The sequence below is a fragment of the Acomys minous genome (genome assembly GCF_964271855.1).
Source record: "Acomys minous genome assembly, chromosome: 13".
Taxonomy (NCBI): Eukaryota; Metazoa; Chordata; class Mammalia; order Rodentia; family Muridae; genus Acomys; species Acomys minous.
Genome location: NC_140495.1, coordinates 43,342,218 through 43,364,550, shown reverse-complemented (window position 1 = coordinate 43,364,550; position 22,333 = coordinate 43,342,218). Strand labels below are relative to the sequence as shown.

General features: G+C 38.6%; 1 protein-coding gene across 24 annotated transcripts in view; it reads right to left on the bottom strand.

Annotated features, from left to right (window-relative positions):
• Positions 1 to 22,333, bottom strand: part of MLIP (muscular LMNA interacting protein) — a 265,468-nt gene that overhangs the window by 68,065 nt on the left and 175,070 nt on the right. For 14 of the 24 annotated variants that reach the window (XM_084752855.1, XM_084752868.1, XM_084752848.1 and 11 more), the window contains 4 exons: positions 8,158 to 8,223; positions 7,993 to 8,076; positions 7,811 to 7,870; positions 1,268 to 1,312 (listed from right to left, as the gene is read on the bottom strand). In XM_084752855.1, coding sequence (XP_084608981.1) covers positions 1,268 to 1,312; positions 7,811 to 7,870; positions 7,993 to 8,076; positions 8,158 to 8,223 — 255 coding nt within the window. The remainder of the gene's footprint in view (positions 1 to 1,267; positions 1,313 to 7,810; positions 7,871 to 7,992; positions 8,077 to 8,157; positions 8,224 to 22,333) is intronic. The other 10 variants (XM_084752862.1, XM_084752871.1, XM_084752861.1 and 7 more) reach the window with 3 other exon arrangements.

Below are 22,333 nucleotides of genomic sequence, written 5' to 3'. Positions count from 1 at the left end.
TACAGAGTCAGATGAGGATTGCAATCATGAAATGAGTGAGAGTAATGGGTAATGGTCTATGTGCATAGCGTACTAAACCAGCCCAGCGTCATTCAAATTAAGAGTATGAGTTCACGTACATCTCTGTTAGTGTAAATATTCTTCTTTAAGATTCTTTATCTATATGTGCATGTTTGAGTGTATACAGGTGTGCCATGTGAGCACTTGTTGCCTGCCAAGGGCCAAAAAATTAACATCAGATATAGTCATAAGGTTATTGTGTAGCTTAGATTCTCATTTCTGTCTCAGTGTTGTGTAAGTACTGCTCTCAAACTGTCCCCTGGTATGCCAAGAAAGCAGCTTACAGCCAGTCACTGAGTAGGGGAGAGAATAGGACTGGCTTCTTGCCATCCAGGGGAGGAGGAGATAGAGGAAAAAGTAGGTGATTCAGCCAGGGTATTCAGACCAGGACAGAGGTCCAAGAAAGATCAGGAGGAAGGAGCTGGAGCCATGGAAAGCTACAAAGTGTGAATATCGCTGGCATGTTTGCTGGAAGTATGTCAAAATAACATAGAGGGTTAAGAATGGACTTAAACTGCTCAAGGTTGTGTTGTAAAGCCTTATAAAAAATGTAGAAGGGTGTCAATTACCTGTGTGATAACCGGGTTAAGAACTAAGCTAAGAGAAACAAATAGAGTTTTATAAAAATAACTTAAACAATCAGATTTCCTGGAACTGGGATTACAGCCAGTTGTGAGCTAGGGAGCTGCATGTCCATCCAGCTGTGGACACTGGGAACAAACCTGAGTGCTCTGAAAGGGCAGCCAGTGCTCTCATCCCTTCGGTCATCTCTCCAGATCCCTGGTTAAGATTTTTTAATAAACAGACACTGAATTACCTGCTAGTTTTAACACAGGAAAACAACAAGCTAGTCACTCAATCAAACTGGAGATTCTTTTAGATGAGGACTAACCTTGATGCGCCAAGCATATATGAGTTGACTACTTCTTAAACCCAGAAGGTACAAAAGATGTGTGACACAATTATGCTTTGTATGGCTAAGTAGATCAGACAATAATTCATTTAAGAAGGAATTCAGTTATCAGACTACTTACTGCTCTATACCTGACATGATCTGATTTCCTGTGTCTTGCCCAATCATAGCATCTTGCCCCGTTCCATTTATGAGAGGCAAATTCTACTATAATTGCTGTAAAGCTGAGTTCCCTTTAAAATATGTACAGGTCTCCATTGAAAAAGCAGTAAGAATAGTTAGAAAGATACTTACATATTTGGTTTCTCGACCAGCTGCTCTTGGATGAGTTGTAGGAGTCTGCATGAAAATAAAAATAATTAGTGAGTAATGAAAGGTTCAGAATTTAAGGCAGAACTGCATCTTTTTATCTATTGAGACTTTCTAACCATGAGTCCCAACTAATATATACAAAATTCCATTTATCTTTGAAAGTTGCTTTATTAAATTATACCTCTTTATTCAATTATTCTCTTCACAGCTATCATTTGTTAATACTCTGGGAACCTCCCCTTATTTACTGATAATGTTAGCCTTGAGTCCTAGAGCCTCTCATCATATTTCTTCTATCATTTTTGGCTGTCTTAGAATGTACTAAAAATTTCTGTTCTGTCAGTTCTTTGTATTCCTTACATCCAAAGACATTCGTCCGTTTCAATCATTTACTTTGAAGACCAACCCCAACTTTACCTCCAACAATAACATGGAAGCTCTCTGAAATCTCAACCTCAAATGTCCCTCTCTCGAAACTCTTCCCCTTTACCCACACCTTTGTGTCTCTAGTTCTTCAGCTCTCAGCTATTTTGCAGTGGGGTCTCTAAATTATTTTCCCTCACTAACTGCATTCTGGTTCTATTACCGCTTAGTTTACAGCTGTTTCACAGTCTCGTGTCTCATAGTTTCATTCCTCCTGCCTTCTTCACTTTGTGTGACAAATTCACTTGTAAAACAGTAACAGAAGTCCTACATGGCTCTCTGATCTACTTATCTCTCTATACTTATACCTAAGAAGTAAAACGTTTTTGTGGCACTCTCAACCACAGCTTGGTTTCGTGTTAAATAAATGGTCATCGACTTCACTTGTGCGTGATCCATATGGCTTGGTAATCCCCCAGGAGTTTTTCTCTGAGGTCTATTTTCTGAGGTTAGAAGAAGATTTTCCACGAACAGATCTGAGCCTTGAGAGTGACCCAAAAGACTCCACTTGCTCTTTGTGATGGTTGGTCTTCATTGTTAACCTGTCAGCTTCTGGAATCCGACAACCAATTATGTACTGAGTGGGTAGCATGTTTGGGACATTCAAGGCCAGAGGCTACCAGGACTCAAGGCAGAGTAGAGAGTACCAGGGAGGACAAGCCATGATGGTGTTCAGAGACCTGATAATAAATCATCTTATAAGGACTTTGCCTTATATTCTGTGGGAAAATATGTATGTTTTGGACAAGAGTAATAAAGGAATACTTTAATAGAATCTATGTGTAGTATATTTATAACAGAGTAGAGTGAGGTACCCATGTAACAATGATGCTAAAATGTCAATTTGGTATTTTAGTAGCACAGAAGATATGAAATAATCATATTCTGCAGCTATTTTGCTATGGTGGAAAAAGAGAAGGTATTGAATGTTATAAAAAGAGAAAACCTTCACACAAAGTTGATGAACTTAAGCAAATAAAAGAATACAATCAACAGACGTGAAAAGAGGGAAGGTGAGATCACATGGGAGAAAAAAGTCTTGACTTCATCTTCAGCTATGCTGAGTTTGAAAGGTTTTTGTAGCTCTGAATGGAACAAAGGCTAAATAGGAATCTAAATAGAAAAAAGGTACCAGGCAATAGGTATACACTTGATGCTGTCAGCATGTATGCGATTTGCACAAGGCTGAGTGACAGTGCTAAAGGAAGGAGAAACTGATCCTCTATTCACTCCCACACTGGTCAGTTTGGAACAGGCAGATGAGCAAGCAGAGGAAGGCAGGACATAATAATGCAGAGGAGAAATTGGAAGAACACGGTGCTCAGCTGTGATCTTAAATTTACTCCATTGAAATGTGTTCACTGTGAAATACGATCACTCAAGAAATTATTTTCTCTGCCTCAACTTACATAACTGTCCTTACATCTGGACTTGGGTCTCCTATCACTGGTCATACTATAGTGGAAGCCATCATTCTTATTAAAGAATAACGTTTCAAGACCGTCTAAAACTAAGAGACTTGATACCCTATGAACATATACAGGGGGAGGTAATCCCCCTCAGGAACAGTCATAGGGGAGGGGAATAAGGGGAAAATGGGAAGGAGGGAAGAATGGGAGGATACAAGGGATGGGATAACCATTGAGATGTAACAAGAATAAATTAATAAAGGAGAAAAAATGAAAATAAAATAAAATAAAACTAAATGCAATGGACTGGGTAGCTTGTAAACAAAAGGTCCTTAATCTGCTCAGTTCACGTCAGACAGGTTTATTGCATGGTAAGGCCCTGTTTTCTCATTCACAGTTGGAAATCTCTTTCTTGTTCTCCTCACATGTTGTAGGAGGTAAAAAGTTTCTCCCTGGTCTTCTTCATAGTCCCACTAATTAAGACTCTATCCCCATGACCCAGTCACACTTTAAGAGCCACATATTATACCATCAGATCAACAATGGCTTCCAGGATTATTAATTCCTGGAGGAGGGAGTCAGACCATAATACATTCTTTTTCGAATCGAGATCTACTAGATGTATTTTTTTAAGTAGCATCTCTGCTTCTTTCTAGACCCAGCACCTCACATTCCTCTAAACACGAGACCCACCAGCATAGCAACATGACTTTGTCATTCCAAACCTCAAAAAGCAAACAAAAAAGTCTTCCTTGATCCCTTTCCTAAACAATTGCTCTGTCTTTTACAAAATACCACCAGTTGCCATCTTATTCTGTAACTTTTGACGGTTGACATTTCCATATTTTCTTTTGGCCCTCTTGCAACACCAGCGATAAGGCAAGCAAAGGGCCACACTCAGGGAGTGACTGTGTCACTGTGCTCCATTGTGCAGGCTGCAGAAAAGGAAGCAGCTTGATACACAGTCACACAGCTTATAGCTTCTGCTAGTTCTCTGCTGAACTCTTCCTCTGTAATGACAACCAGGACAAGGAGTAGAGGGGCAGAGGGGCAGGGGGTTGGGATGAGGCTCAGGGTCCCTACAGTCTGAAACACCTGCAATGGGGAAGGTGGTACTAGGGAACATCTGCCTTCTGAGGTAGACATTCCTCTTACCATGAAAATACTGAGGGAACCTTGACAATATTGGCAAATCCTAGTACTGAGATTATTATTGCTATGCTAGGTATCAGACACACATACAGCTAAATTGTCTACAAAACTTAGGAAGAAGCCTAAAGACTCAAGGTGAAAGATCATAGACAGTAGCAGTAGAGATACATAACATGAAAATTCACTCCTACATACCTATGGAAAAATTATCAATATTTTAGTCAATATTTAAAGTGTATACAGAGTTAAATTAAAATCGGTTACCCTTGAGGAGTTATAAATGTCATAGTCAAAATATTTTGTAAGTATGAGAAAAAGAATCTAGACAGACAGAGGTCAAAGAGAAGATCTATTATCCTATTTTTAGCAAAACTATAATTCTAATTACATTGAGGTGTGTGTGTGTGTGTGTGTGTGTGTGTGTGTGTGTGTGTGTGTGTCCATAACATGAACATGAAGGTCAAAGGACAACTTGAAGGAGTCAATTCTCCCCTTTTTTCATATATGACTAGCAGGCAGAACTCTGGCCATCACACTTGGGGCACAGTGTCTTTACTCACTGGCCATCTTATCAAACCAAGATCTATGATTAAATGAAAAAGCAAAATGAAGATTTTTTTTATCACAGATGAAGTCACAAGATATACTCAAGTAGATTAAGTTGAAACAACCAGCAGCACAATTACAAAAACGATAAAAATAAGTATATAAATGCTTCATAATTAATGATCTAAGTAAAGAAGAAATTAAAAGGGATATTCATAAAAATTCAGACACAACTCCAAATATGCTAACAAATACTACATATCTGTGTGTTGGCTTGATTAAAAACATGTAAAAAGTTCTGTTTCATATAATATTGAGAAAGACATTCGTGAACCCATTACATAAACCCAACTGTACTGGGAAGTCAATAAAGACATTGTATCTGGAGTGAACACCAGATTGTTGGGATTGTTTTCAGATGTACCTGAGGAAGTCTTTTGTGTCTGAGCAGTAATTTTTTTTCTGAGATTCATGGAGCTATTATTCTGAAGGAACTTTATGCACTTGGCATGACTCAGTCACAAGACATTCCTGCAAACCTGTAATTCTTGTATTCTTGAGTACTGCAAATGGTGCCCAATAAGGAATGAGACGTGTGTGGGTCATGTATCCCTTCAGGCAGCACATAGATCAGATCAGAGGCTCTGGTATGACTCACTCTAAAATTAGCTTTTCTATAATAATCAATAAATATGTTTCTGCAAAGCAGATCAGGGTTCGGTCCCTTGAGGCTCTTCCACTCTGCTGCTGTAAAGCTTTATTACATCCGCGGGTGTCTTTCTTTCTTCAGTCATCCAATGTGAAATGGTTTACCAACATGCAAAACCACTCTCCTTAACATGTGTGCAATCACAAAAATAACAAGATGTAATATATTTTAAATTTCAAATTAGTAAATGTCAAGGTACTTAAATAAAAATATAAATTAATCAAAATACCAAAAAAGAGCAAAAATATCTAAGTTGAAAATATTAGTTAATAGTAACAGCAGTCAGTGCTGATATGACAAATATTACAATAATTGTAACTGGCTTAAATTTCCAAATAAACAGAATCTGTTGAATATAAAGTGATACATAGAAATATGTGACCCTAAAGAAAAATGGGCAAAGGGATACAAAAAGGCATAAGATAAAAGGATAAAAGACACATGTAGAAAAACACATTTAAAAATTATAAACATAATGTTACTTTGTCATAAGGTTATGTTATCATACAGGAAAATTTCTATGTTCAAAAAAAGATTATATTCTAGCAAAGTTATACAATTTGAGAATGATCTTACTATAAACATTAGTAATATAATTTCAAAATACACAAGTCAAATCTCATAAACTCTCTCCTAGACTCATTTTTCCTGCCTCTTGGTAGCAATAAACAATTCTATTCTCTTAAATAATCTCACAGCTACTATGATAGCATACTGTTATGATTATCCTCTTAACATAGCCGTTTCAATATATTTGACTTGCTCCACCTCTACGTGCCTATGTTTTGTTCCTTGGATCTCTGTACAGGTTGGCAGTATGTGATGCCCACATCTCACCTACTAGCTGCAGACTGAATGACTCCATCCATACAATTCTCATACAAACACTGCCTAATTTACCGCATCCTCTGTCTTCCATTATTCTGCGTGTAGTTCACTGTCATGTGCCCTGAGCAGAGATGTAGGGCTCATTCATGGCTTCTCCCCTTTATTGTTCATATCTGAATTGTTATCAAGCCACAAGCCCATTTGCTTCTCCATGGCTCTTTTGAGTCCACCTCTCCAGGACACCAACAGCCACTGTGACCCTGGCCTCTTCAGTAGCCTCTTCCCAGCTGCCAGAATGATCATTTTTATTCCTCTCTATTTTCCTTCAGATCCAAATCTCATATCATGACAAATAGATTCCCAATCTAATTTCATGATGTTTGTGTCTGGTTCACTAAATTTCAAATACACTGACTTTTTCAACATCTTCACAAAACCAAGTCATGTTGCATCAGGAAATTAGTAGATTGCTATACCTTTACCTGAAGACATTGTCCTTGGTCTTTCTGACTCCATTCCATGTGTGTATCTCAGAGTAAATCCTATCTCTTCTTACATGGCTGCAGTAAGCTCCTTTGGATTTCCACCTAGCTTGTCTTTATTTTTCTAGTGCCTCAAATCCCAAGCACATAGCAGGCACATAACAATTACTTGAAGTAAAGGAAACTTTCAATACCACAAAAAAAATCGTGATATTTATCTATAACATTATCTGCATTTATCCGTAACTGTCCCATCATAAACAGTATATGCCAAAAGTGTTTGTGTTCATTGAAAGAGAGAAAACAAGGGTAAGAATTATTTTTTTAGAGCAATTCGTTATCCATATAGGAAAAAACAATTTATTTTGAAATTGGGATGAGCAGAGCTCCATTAAGCACTGAAAGATACAAAATTGTAGAACTATATGCTTTGATCCAGCAAATGAAAACAGACACATTATGAGGAAAAAACAAACACTCAGAACAACTCTGACAATCTAATGGCTCCGAAATTCTATTCCTTTAAGTCACAGATAGTGAAATCAATTTGATCAGAACTGAAGAATTAACACTCATATGAAAGCTTTATTAAAGAGTGTTGCTTTTGCAAATTTCAAATCCCAATTCTATACTTCCAAGTATATGTAAGTTACATTAATACTGAAGCTATGGTCCAAAATTAACATAAGCTACAAACTTGACATGTAAATCCACAAAAGCCTAATATATTGGTTTTCAAACTATTTGAAATTGATCGATGGCCAAAAAAAATTACATTGCAGTTCTGGGAAGTCTGACCTATGTGTGTACACATAACCAAACAGAAGCAAAAGTGAACACTGCACTTTGCTGTGTGTGCCCCGATTACTACTAGTGTGTTGCTTTCTCAATTTACTACTGAGCCCTAAATCACAGTTTGAAATCATCTATGCAGAAAATTGAATGGTATGGTAAACCGTCATAAATACATACATACTTTGATTGTTTCAGAACCCAACACTGTCTGTGGGGGCCGTGAAGGAGAGTCAGAAGATTGCTGGAAAAGAAAAGAACAGAAGAAAAGGAAAGGACAAGCCTATGAGGCATCATGGCAAGACAGAGGGGAATGAAGAAAAGCAAGCAAAGGTTTGAACAGCGCACTCTACTCTACAGCATTACCATAGACAGGGAGTCCTGCAAGACCTTATCAATAGTAGCACAGAGCTCTTCGGTTTGCTGCCTGAGCTGTGCAGGGAAACACAACTGGAAGAATTGAAACCAGGAATGGGGTTAGCAATGGGTTTGGGCACTGCATACCAAAGCAGGGTAAGCTGACGCCTTTACCTGCACTGGGAGGTCTAACACGCTGGCCTTGGAGTTGCTGTCCGTCCTGGCTGGTTCATCTAGTGCCTAGTGACAAATGAAACAGTTCTCATATGAGGTTTCTTGTCAATTACAATGCTGTGCTGAAGTCCTTACTAGGGAGCCCAGAAAATAAATCCCAGTATTTCTATGGAAACCCACTAATGGAATATTTTGGTGAGATATATTCTCAGGCATCATGAAGACACGTTTCACATCTGTCCAGTTTCCCTTCTGAAGCCGGTATTTTCAGTATAAGGTGCAGTAATGATAAAGGCAGAAGTCTGGCTTTTAATTTTTTACATCTGTTCTATATTTTCTATTTTGCCTTTACTCAATTTTTAAAATTTGAGCTGATAAAATGTGGCTTGTTTCTTATTCATCTCCACAACAGCATAAGTCTATGCCAGTTAATTACAACATATGCAAAGCCTTGAAGTTGTTGCTATGAATTTATATCTTCCTTTGAATATGAGTGACATTATTCTGTTTCTTTGAATGCCTAAAAGTTATGATCTGGAGGCAACGGTACATGTAAAAGACTCCTGATTCTGTTCTAAACACATAAATACTACTTTCACTTAGTTTTAAATTTTTTAATAATTTATTCATATTACATCTCAATAGTTGTCCCATCCCTTGTATCCTCCCATTCCTCCCTCCCTCCCATTTTCCTCTTACTCCCCTCCCCTATGACTGTGACTGAGGGGGACCTCCTCCCCCTGTATATGCTCATAGGGTATCAAGTCTACCATTGTATTTGTTTACTCAGTGCAACGTGCCGTGATGAATACACGTGTGGACATCAGAGGACTACTTCTCCCCTATCATGGGTGTTCTAATGCGAGTTGACTCACCCTCAGGGGTAGCAGGCACTTCTGCCTCCTGAGCCATCTCATCAGCCCTTTCTTTAGTCTTTTGCTTTATACTCAGTCTCTCTGATACTGAGTAGCAACCAAAGTCTCTACTCCGCTACTGTGCACTATGTCTGGTCTTATGAAGCAGGACTTGGGGCTCTCCTCTGAGAAGACTTCCAGTATTCCCTCCTTCCCCTTGAATTCTAGTTTCTACGTGACCTCACGTGTTTTTCTCTGATTCTTTATCAACAAGGTTTTAGATTTTGGCTAAGTTTTAGCTACTTGACCATGAGTAAATAGTGGTCAGTCTTGAAAGAATGTAAATAAAACCTAGAAGGAAACCAAGTGGAAGTTTCTTCTCAGTAATTTTTCCCTACTCTTCCAATGACATCACACCATCCTCTTTGTTTTTGTGATGACATCGTCTTATACATTTTAGACTGATCTTCTGTATATCCAAAGATGATGTGAACTTCTGGTCTTCTGCTTCTGCCTCCCAAGTTCTAGAACCTTAGGCACGGGCCACCATTCTGCCTAGTGTATCTGCTGCTAGAGATCAAACCCTGGGCTATGTGCAAGCCAGGTAGGCACTGTATCAGCTGAGTTATACCTACAGCAAGAAGCTTCTTTTAGACATTTCATTCTGGGATTATTTGTGATCTGCAACACAACTGTCCCAATGTGGACTGTCCATCCATTTTCAGAAGCTAATATGTTTAAGCTCACTAATTTCTTAACATGGAGATTTTGTGACTTTCAGTTTCAAACTCACTTAAAAGTTAAGATTCTGGTTAAAGGTCACTTCTAACCTACCTAAGCAAATATCGTTGTCATGTATCTTTGCAAATAATATTTTCTCATCCATCTTGTTCTAGAGAATTCAGTATTTTAAAAATCTTGGTTTTGAAGAGTAATGCAATTTTTAGTAGTGCCTTTCGCAGCCCAGCACTTCTCAACTCTTGCCTGGTTGGCAAAAGTTCAACACCTTCCAAATAGCATCAGAAACCAAATAAACATTTTCTGACAACTTGGAGATTCTGTTTACATTTTTGTTGTCAAGCTTTTTCTTGGGTCGAAGCACATGAATTATCAGTATTCATTTGAAAATTACCTAAGTAAATGGTAATTTCATACATTTCTAGCTAGTCCATTACTTTTTGAGAATTTCTGATCATGTTCATTCTCTCCCCCACAACTTATTCCACACATACCTCCCCTATCTCCTCAGCAAACTTTGTGTCATTTTTTCTTCTGTCATGATCAATTTATGCTGTCTAAATATATGTGGATATGTGGCTTTCCACTAAAGCATGATCAGAGTCTACTTATTAGGGGCTACACTAATAGAGAAAATTGACCTTCTTTCTCTCCATTTTAAGTCTTTTTATATATGTAGGCAGAAGCTTCTACAGTAGTAAGTTTCCATATGACCTTTTCAAAAGCCTTTAGTGTCATTTCTGTCTCTCAATATTCTCTCCTCTACGCTGCCCTTGCCTCTCCTTCAACCTTTCCTAGTCCGTAACATCTTTTAACCCTTTATACCTATTTATCTTTTAAATTTTTGATCATTGACTCTCAGTCTTTTGCTACAGGGAATTTCTCAAGATATCTAGTCCTAATTTACTTTCAAAGTTTGACAATTTATCATCATTAAAGTCATTCAAAAATATGTGGGATGAGTTTGAAGGCAATTATAAAAGGTTATAAAATATGATTAGCAAAGTAATTAGAACAAATGTCTGATCCCTTAAGGCAGTAGCTTTCAACAGAAAAATGATCACTTGCATAAGTGTGTCCTAGTAGGTTTGTAAACAGACAAATAAGACGGTTCTCGGCTGGAATGGCTTGTACAGCCTGTGGAATAACAAGCCACCCTGTCTTCTCATCTGCATTCACTCCCCAGTGTTTACATCGTCACTGTTATTCTGATGTTCTTTTTTTTTTTCCAAGATATATATTATTTTATTAATTTGTTCTTGTTACATCTCAATGGTTATCCCATCCCTTGTATCCTCCCATTCTTCCCTCCCTCCCATTTTCCCCTTATTCCCCTCCCCTATGACTGTTCCTGAGGGGGATTACCTCCCCCTGTATATGCTCATAGGGTATCAAGTCTCTTCTTGGTAACCTGCTGTCCTTCCTCTGAGTGCCACCAGGTCTCCCCCTCCAGAGAAAATGGTCAAATATGAGGCACCGGAGTATATGAGAAAGTCATATCCCACTCTCCACTCTACTGTGGAGAGTGTTTGACCATTGGCTAGATCTGGGTAGGGGTTTAAAGTTTACAGCCTGTATTGTCCTTGGCTGTGCCTTAGTTTGAGCGGGACCCTTGGGCCCAAATCTGCCTATCATAATGTTCTACTTATAGGTTTCTAGGACCCTCTGGATCCTTCTACTTTGCTATTCTCCCATGCTTCTTTCATCTAGAGTCCCAATAGGATGTCCTCCCCACTGTCCCAGTTTCCTGGTAATTGAAGACTTTCATGTGACATGACCCTTGGGCTAATATGCAGATATAAGTGAGTATATACCATTTGAGTCTTTCTGCTTCTGGGTTAACTCACTCATTATGATCATTTCTAGCTCAATCCATTTGTCCACAAATTTTGGGAATTCCTCGTTTTTAATAGCTGAGTAGTATTCCATAGTGTATATGTACCACAGTTTCTTTATCCATTCTTCTATTGAGGGACACTTAGGCTGTTTCCATGTCTGGCTATTATGAATAAGGCTGCTATGAACATGGTTGAGCAAATTTTCTTGTTGTGTGCTGGAGCATCTTCTGGGTATATTCCAAGGAGTGGAATAGCTGGGTCTTGAGGAAGCCCTATTCCCAGTTTTCTGAGATAACACCAGATAGATTTCCAAAGTGGCTGTACTAGTTTGCATTCCCACCAGCAATGAAGGAGTGTTCCTCTCTCCCCACATCCTCGCCAGCATGTGGTGTCGCTTGAATTTTTGATCTTAGCCATTCTGATGGGTGTAAGATGGAATCTCAGAGTTGTTTTGATTTGCATTTCCCTGATGATTAAGGAGGTTGAGCATTTCTTTAAGTGTTTCTCAGCCATTTGGTATTCCTCTGTTGAGAATTCTCTGTTTAGTTCTAAGCCCCATTTCTCAATTCGGTTATCTGGTTTGGTGGGGTTTAATTTCTTGAGTTCTTTATATTCTGATGTTCTTATACCCTGACTACAAAGCGTCTCACCTGCCATGGGACCCCAGGGCTCACTGCTCATCAGGATCTGGTGTTTGGGTTTTTTCTATTTATGTTTACAGAGCAAGAACTGACACAGATATAAAACTATTAGTCTTTGTTAACAGGCACTGTGTCTGGTAGAACTATGATCTGAACATGGAATATACTCCTAAGAGTTCAAGAAAAGGAACATGAAAGATAAATTTCCAGGTTTACTTTAATAGTTATTTTTTTTATTTTTTTTTTAATTTTTGAGATCCTAATATCATTTTCCCTTCCCTTCCCTCCCTCTAAGCCTTCCCAATACACATTCTTGGTCTCTTTTAAATTCATTACCTCTTTTTTCCTTAATTGTTGTTACATCCATACATATATACACATATATACTCCTAAATATAACCACTCAGTCTTATGTAACTTGTCTATGTGTTTTCAGGGATGACAATTTGGCACTGGAAAACCAGTTGGAATGATCTTCCCTGGGGAAGACTGTTTCTTCTAACACTCCTTTGTTTAGAAAAATATTGTCTGAAATTTTTTTGTTCTCAAATTCTGCTTATCTCTATTAGAATACAAAATTCAGGAGATTAATTATAACAATACACAATCTTATAGTAATTTGTCTTATGCTTTTGTCCTTTATGTCCTAAAATTATGATTAATCATGAGAAATAGTGGGAAGGACACAAAGACATTCATAAGAGCTACTCAGAGAGCTTAATTCTCCCCAGTATGGGTTTCTCATCCGCTATTTGCACTGTAGGTGAGGGAGAACTTGCTCTTTAATGTTACAGAGTACAGGATGCCTGCATGTCACAGATTGAGCCACAGTGCTTCACATACAGTCTGCACAGTGATGGGGAGCAACGGTCCAGGGGATGAGGCCGTAAAATATACCAGGGATCCCTACTAAAGAACAACGGAGGACCGTAAGGGGAGCCTTCGCAGTATCAAGAGGATGAGGTGTCACCTGATTACAGAGACATGTGATTCGACTATTGCAATAAACCTACTGCTACTGAAAGCTGCTTCTAAGGCGTAAGCAGGAGCAGCACCTGGTCTTTCAAGAAGAAGGGTTGTCTGGCGAGGGAGCCACATTTACCCAGATATGTAGGAGAGTCAAGGTATAGTTCAACATTAGAGGATCTTCTCATTTGCCAGATGTGGAGCCACATGAAATATTGAATCTATTTTGGGCATTGGACCACACGAGACCCTCACTATAGTATTAGTTATAGAGAAAAGAGATACAAGAAATTAAATCCAAATTTTGTATAATAGGCTAAACATAGCAGAAGAGCTGTTTTGCGCCACTCCTTGACTTCCCAGCTGTGATTTCCCATGTGTGACTTACTGCCATTCTTTAGCCACAAAGAACCACTTGTGTTCCTTGAATTCCGTATCTTTTTGTGGGGGAAGGGACTGACTTGCTCTACATTTCACATGAAGATTCCTCTCACCTGTGAAGACCCAAATGTCTTCTCTTGACCTCAATCCAGTCCAAAATTTAGCCATTCCCTGGATAGGAGGACCGTTTGCAACTCTGAAGAGTATTGTATCATGAGACGACGGCTCCACAGTTAAGTGCCTTGCCTCTCAGGCATGAGAACCATATTCAGATCCCCAGGGACCCACATAAATTCAGGGTAAGCATCGTGGTCCTCCTGTGTCTCCAGCTTTAGAGGGTAGAGACAGGGAATTCACAAGGCAAACTGCTAGCAGGACTAGCCATACTAGAGTGCTATTCGTTTCATTGAGAAACTTTGCCTCAAAGGATTAAGGTTGAAAAGCAATAGTAAACAGTTCCCAATATCAACCTTGGGTCTCTACACACACACACACACACACACACACACACACACACACACATACACACACACACACACACACACACACACACACACATGCACGCACGCACATGCACATGAATCAAAAAAAAATACTATTGCATCAGGGATGCTTTTTCAATTGTATCCCTAAATTATTGAATCTTTCGTTACATTGTGAACAAGGAACTAATAAAGGTATTTAGAATAGGTTGAAGGATAAACCGAGGAAGAAAGAGAGTTACATGGATAAATAACATACTTATTGTAGTTCTCAGTAAAATACTATAGAAAAGTGATTTAAACTGAGTGGTTCCTTTTCCCTGTATTTTTTTTTCTTCTCTCATATATTACATCCTGAGTACAATTTCCCATCCCTCTTCTCCTCAGTCTCTCCTCCTCGCCTCAGAAAAGAACAGGCCTTCCAAAATTATCAACCAAATACAGCATAATGAGCTACAAGAAGACCAGGCATATATTCTCACAGTAAGGCTAGATGAAGCAACCCCATAAGAGAAGAAAGATCCCAACGATGAGCAAAAGAATCAGAGACAGTCTGTTGCCTGCACTGGGGTCCCTTCCCCCTAGCTGGGCTGCCTTATCTGGTCTCAATGCAAGAGGATGCACTTAGTCCTTTTGCAACTTGAGGTGCCAGGGTGGATTGATACCCCCTGAGATACAAAACCATAACAAGAGGACAGAGGACAGACCCACCCAGGATCCCTGATCTCTGTGAGCCCACTTGAGTCACTATCAGTTAATTCTGTGGGTCGTGCTCTTGTGGTGTCCTTGATCCCTCTTGCTCCTCTAATCCTTCCTCCCACTGCTCCACAGGACTCCGCAGGCTCCGCCTACTATTTGGCTGTAGGACTCTGCATCTGCTCCCATCTTAAACTGAGTGTTTTAACACAATAAGTATGTTAAATATTACTATTCAACTCATCGCCATCAAAGACCTTAGCATGTGATCAATATTCATGAATTGACTTTTTTTCAGCCCAAATCAAATGAAGTCAATACTTAGTCTGTGGAAAATTACCACAGGAAAGCATAATTCTTATGCCACTTGAAATACTGAACTACACCTAACGAATGTCAAAATGATAATGAATGCTGGGAAGTGAGGCTGTGACTTTGAAACGGTCCGATTGCCCACACTATGTTAAATAAAGGGGCATTTGGAGAAAAATGTTCTTAAATTTCACTAAAATAAATAAATAAATAAACAAAATTAGTTAGTTAGTTTTGTTTTTTGTAACAGGTTCTCTCTGTGTAGCTCCGGCTGTCCTGGATCTCACACTGTAGACTAGGCTGGACTCGAATTCAGAAACCTGCCTGTCTCTGCCTCCCTAAATACTGAGGTTAAAGGCATGTGCCACCAGCACATGGCTTAAAATTTACATTTTTAATTGACTGTGATGAGTAGTTTGTCAAATGCATCATCTGGACTCACTCCTAATAGCCATAAAATGTATGATACAAGTTATTTTAAAATATTTTAAGTCTCCATTAACAAAGGCCAAAATTGTATGTAGAAATATACAAACACAATGTTTTAAAGATCTAGGACACCTTTATGAACTTCAAAATCCAAGACGCTCTCTCTTACTTGGCTTTCAGTTCTGGGAGATTTAGAGGATTCGATGCCTGCTCATCCCACTCAGAAGGTAGCTACGCCTTCTTTTAGCTGTTGTTTTGTTTGCTTGCCACAAGTTTCACACTCGTTCCATCAATGCTCCGTGGTGGGAGGATTCACACCTGGCTTTCCTGTCAGCAGGAGCATCTGAAGAATGGTTCTTAGCCTCCCGCCACTGCTCCCTTCCTGTAATGTTCCTCCCCTCTCTCTCTCAATATCCCAAGGAGTCAGCCTGTTTGTGAGCCCTGGCTTAGTCAATGCTTCTCAAAGTTTCCAATTCCTTTTAATTAATATTTTCTCATAAAAAGAAAATATTATGTCATTTTCATTTTATGAGAATATAAATACATTTTAGCAGCTAATGAAAAGTATTTTTACTTTAGAAAAAAAGAGTCCAAACTCATTACTGCTTGCTTAGTATTTCAGTGAACACACCTGCCCTTATGGATGCGAAGTAATCAGAACAAGCCTGGGAGAGACTGGATCAAGTCTGAGCTTCAGTTTAGTCACGCGTGTCAGTTATGCTGCTTTGGGGACGTTTATGAGACTCTGTCAACACCAAATTCTTTCCTGAGTTGTGAAGAACTTTAACCCCAAATTTACCCTGCCTATGTGGTATGCATGGATAAAAAAAAATGGAGCAGTGATTGCGGGAAGAGCCAGACAATGACTGGCCCAACTTGAGACCCACTTCATGGGAGAGAGCAAAGACTTGACACTTTTAAGGATACTCTGCTATGCTTGCAGACAGGAGTCTAGCACAGCTGTCCTCTGAGAGGCTCTACCCAGCAGCAGATGGAAACAGATGCTGACACTCACAGCTGAACATTAGGCAGAGCTCGTGGAATCTTGCAGAAGAGTTTGGGGTAAAGACAGAGGAGCCCAGAGGGGACAAGAACTCCACAAGAAGACCGATAGAGTCAACTAGCCGAAGACCATGGAGACTCACAGAGACTGAAGCGCCAACCAAAAAAGCATGGAAGAACTTAACCTAGGCCCCCTACACATATGTAGCTGATGGACACCTCAGTCTTCATGAGGTTGCCCTAGCAATTAAAGTGGGTTCTGTCTCTGACATGGACTCTATTGTCTACTGTTGGACCACTTTCCTCTAGCTGGGCTGCCTTGTAGGGCCTCAGGTGAAGAGGATGCGCTTAGTTCTGATGTGACTTGATGTCTGGGGTGGATTTGTTGAGGGTGGGGTGGTGTCACTCTCGTTTCTGAGTAGAAGGAGAGGGGGGAAATGAGGAAGAGGGTTAGAGGGACTGGGAGGAAGGGAGGAAGGAAGCTGCAATAGGGATGAAAAGTGAATAAATAGAATTTTTAAAAAGAAAAATAACAAAGCATGTATTCTATCCTTGAATTCTCAATACAGAAGCTCTCTTAACTGCATTGTCTGGGTGGTAAAAGTCATCAGGTATAAAATAATTTCCCTTCTAGTAGATCTTTTGTGAATGTACAATGAATGGGATTTATTCTGTCCTACCACTCAGCCAGATTCTACAGAACCTTCTCTAGGCTCCAGCCAGATGAGGAATCCTGATTCTTCTATGCACACATCTACCTCAGCTTCTCAGATCCAGCCCCTGCGGTACACCAAGGGCCCTAGGCTAATCCAGTCAACTCTGCCTATACAACATCCAACTTCTAAGCTTCCTCCAGGACTCCCATGCCTGCCTCCCACCCACAGGACCCTACCACACTGCATGCACTTCTCTACCCATCCAGATGCTGCAATCCTTCTCCAGGATTTAGCCAGGTCTTATCCAAATCCCCAGGAAGCATCATCAATCCCCAGCTCTACTCCTAAACTCCAGTCCTGGACCCAGATGCACACTGCACATCAACCCCCAGCTGACTTCAATCCACCTAAGCCATACCCAGATCCTAGGCCCAACCTGACCTACACATGCTCTCCATGGCTCCAAACTGCTCTATACATATCAGATGTAAGACTAACAAAAGAAGTCCACATGCCTACATCTCATCACAAAATAAAAACAATATGAAAGATTAAGGCTGTATCCTCCCTCCGACCCCACTAGTGTGACAATGGAAATTACCCAGATGAACCCTAGAGCACAGAATTTAAAACAACAATTGAGTTTTATCAAAGAATTCAAAGAGTTGAAAAGACGCAAATAGTTCAATAAATTTGAGTTTAAAAAAGAGAAAATACCTAGATGAATCACAGTAAAGCACAGACATGGGGCTGATGGGAATTATGAAGATGAAGACGACCTAGGATATGAAAACAGAATTCAATGGGGATAGAAACCCTGAAAAGTATTAAAGCTAAAATTAAGATGGAATTCAGAAGTCCAAACACTGAACTAGAAAGCCCAAAGTAAAGCAAACAGAAAATAGAACAATAGTACTTGAAGATAAAGTAGAAGGTATAGATGAAATAAGCAAAGAATACAATTTTTAAAACATAAAAGTAATATACAGAAAATGTGGCATACCATGAAAAGACAAAATTTTTAAATTATAATAATAAATGAGGGAGAAGGATTCCAGGTTAATGGCATAAACCACATTTTCAACAACGAAAATCCTCCCAAACTTAAAAAGGACATACCTATACAGATACATTATTCACACAGAAAGCCAAATAGGCCAGACAAGAAAAGAAATTCCCTGCAGCATACTATAGCTAAAACATTAAATATATGGAACAAAGAAAAATATTGAAAAGTTCAGGAGAAAAAAAAACACAAGTCACATTCAAAGAAAATCCATTAGAATAACAACTGATTTCTCAATAGAAACTTAGAAAGCCAGAAGAACCTGTGACAATGTACTCCAAGTCCCAAAACACCATGACAGCCAGCCTAAGCTAAAATACCCAGCAAAACTATCTGCCATTGTTGAAGGAGAAAGAAAAAAATATACAATATAAATAGTTTAAAATAACCATATGCAACAAAATAACCTTAACGACATGTAACAAGCAAAATTTTGGACTGAAAAGACTGTGGACTGTGGTCAAGAAATTGTAGAAAGAAATATGAAGCCATAATTACTAAAACACAAGGGACCACTGAGAACAAAAATCAACAATGCATCACTGCAATCCACACACACTTTCAGTAATTTCCAATATTATTGACATCAATTCTCCAGTCAAAAGACACTGGCTTGGTAGATGGATTAAGGAAATCCATCTAACTTCTGTCCTCCAGAAGTCCATCTTAGCTCTAAAAATAGGCACTGTGATAGAATACAAGGGCGCTGCTCTCTGATCAAATGGGACGAGGAAGCAAGCAGCCATTGCTATCCTATGTGACAAGACTGGTTTCAAACTAAAACTACCTCAAAGGGGATAAAGGACACTTCATTCTAACCAAGGAAACAGTCAACCAAGAAGATATTACTATTCTAAACACTGGGCACACCAAATTCTAATGCACCCAATTTCACTTTTGTAAACAGGGGTACAGCTGGGTTTAAGTCACAGATTAAGATCCACCTCCTAATTGTAGGTGATCTCAATATCCCATTTTCTACAATAGACAGGTTGCCTGGACAAAATTAAGAAGAAAAACATCAGAATAAAATAGCATTAGACATCACATGGACTTACCAGGTACCTACAGAATATTCCACCTATCCTGGCTAGTTTTATGTCAGCTTGTCAGAAGCTTAAGTTATCAGAAATGAAAGGGTTTCTGTTGAGAAAATTCCTCCATAAGGGGACAGCAGGCGAGCCTGTGGGCATTTGCTTAATTAGTGATTAGTGCATTAGCACGAGAAGATACAGCCCATTGTGGGTGGCTCCATCCCTGAGCAGGTGGACCTGGATTCTATACAAAAGCAGGCTGAGTAAGCCATGTGGGGCAAGGCAGCAAGCAGCACCCCTCCGCGGCCTCTGAATCAGCTCCTGCCTCCAGGTTCCTTCCCTGACTGGGTTCCTGTCCTAACTTCCTTTGGTGGTGAATGGTGCTATGGATGCATAAGCCAAATAAACCCTTTCCTCCCAAAATTGCTTTTTGGTCATGGGGTCTCATCATAGCAATAGAAACCCTAACTAAGCCATGATCCAAATGCCAACGATTATACATTCTACTCAGCAGCACATGGAAGCTTCTAAACCAGACCACACATTGGGACAAAAATAAATAAATCATAACAAGTTCAGGCAGACTGAAATAACTAACTATATCTGATATGACCATAATTCAATAAGACTAAAGGTAAACAGCAAACAAATCTCTAGTACATATACAAACTCCTGGAGATTAAACAACTCATTACTGAATGGTAAAGTTGTCAAAAACAATTCAAGAAAAAAAAATGAAAATTTTTCCTGGAGCTAAATGAAAATGAAACACAACACAAAAATCCTCTGAAATATAGTGTAAGCAACCCTGTGAGGGGAACTAAGTACCTACATGGAAAAATCAGAAGTACGATAAGTAACTTAATGATGCAATTCAACATTTTGGAAAAGCAAGGACAAACCAAACCTAAACTCCATTAATGAAAATAAATAATAAAAATCAGAGGAGAAATAAATAAAACAAAGAAAAAGAAAATGATGCAAAGAGTAAAAGAGCTGGGTTTTGAGCAGATAACATTGACAAGCCCTTGACACAACTACCCAAAGTAAAGAGAGAAACCAAATTAAACAGAATCAGAAACATATATGGAGCCACCAAAACATACTTCAAAGATATTCAGAATATCATAAGGGAATATTCTTAAAGCTTGTATTACATTAAGATGGAAAACCTAAGATAAATAGAATAATTACTAGATTCAGTCAAACTACCAGAATTAAACAAGAAGTCAACAATTTAAAGAAACCTGTAACAAACAAGAAAATTTTAATGTAATAAAGTCCTCCAACTAAAACAATGGGTTCGCAACACACACAGTTCTCCCAGACTTTCCAAATAGATCTATAACCAACCCTTTTTAAACTTTTGGGTTGTTTTGGTTTGTTTTTTTTTTTTTTTTTTTTTTTTTTTTTTTTTTTTTTGAGGCAGAGTTTTCTCTATGTGGCCTTGGCTGTCCGGGATTCATTTTATAGACTAGGCTGGCCTCCTTGAACTCAAAAATATCCACCTGCCTTTGCCTCCACAAGTGATGGGATTACAGGAGTGTGCCACCATGTACAGCTTTCTATTTAAGCAATTTTTTAAAATGAAAATAAAAACAAAAAGAGTTCTCCCAAGTTCTTTCTATGGAGCCAGTATTATTCTAATAACAAAAAAAAAAGAGGAAAGAATACAACAAAACTATAGGCCAACATTACTCCTTAATACAGATTTTTTAAATGCTCAAAAATACTTAAAATTCAAATACAGACACATTTCAAAAAGATTATCTACCATTACTAAATTAGCTTTATAACTGGCAGGGATGGCTCAATATATACAAATTAATAAGTATAATAAACTATGTAATATATGTATAATATACATAATATACAGACTTAAAGACAAAAAAATCCACATGGCCCTCTCAATAGATGCAGAAAAACTTTTGACAAACTCCAATATGGTTTCATGGCAAATATCCTAGAAAGAGGGACAAGTAATAACATAACCCTAATATAATAAAGGCTGTATATGAGAAACCCATAGCCATTATCATTCAGAATGGAGAAAATATGAAGCAATGTTATCAGGAAGTAGATAAGAGATAGGAGTGTCCACTACCCCCATTCCTTCTCAATATTGTGCTCAAATCACTAGCTGGGACAATAAGGCAAAAGATGGAAATTAAGAGGATACTAATAGGAAAGAAGAAATCAATCTATGCCTGTTTTTGATGACACATTATTATAAATACACATACTGTATACATATTGTACATACTTCTTCCGGAAGCCTTCTAGAAATGATAAACAAATTCAGCATATGGCAGGACACAGAATCAATAGCTTTCATGAGTCAATAGCTTTTCTATCCACAGCAACAAAAACACAGAGAAGGAGCATAAACACGCTCCCACTTCAATAGACAATAAAATATCTAGGAATAAACATAAACAAGGAGGAGAAAGACTTCTACAATGAAACTTTTGGCCTCTGAAGAAACAAGCAGGGAAAGACACTAGAAAATAGAATGTCATCCCTAGGTCATGTATTGTAAAAGTGACCATTCTATCAAAAGCCATTTATAGATCCATTGAAATCCAAGTCAACATCCCCAATTCTAAAACATTCATGGAACCACAAAAGACTCCAGACAGCCAAAACAATCCTGAGGAAAAAGAACAACACTGGAGAGTTTGCTCCATCCAGATATCAAGATATATTAGATTTACACGATAATAAAAAAAAATGGTACTGGCACAAAAATAAATGAAGATTAATGAAACAAAATGGAAGACTCAAATATGAATACATGTAACTTCAGCCAGTTAATATTTAACAAATATGTCAAAATCATACACTGGAGAAAAACTATTTTTAAGGATGCCTACATATAGAAAATTAGACTAGACTCCTATCACTTTGTACAAAATCTAACTCTTAAATGGATCAAAGACTTCAATGTTACACCTGAAACACTGAAACTTATAGGTGAAAACATAGGCTGTAGCCTACCTGATATATTGCACAGAAGGACTTTCTTAGTATGACCCCATTTATCCAAGTACTAAGGCAAATAAACGCAAATGGAACTTCATA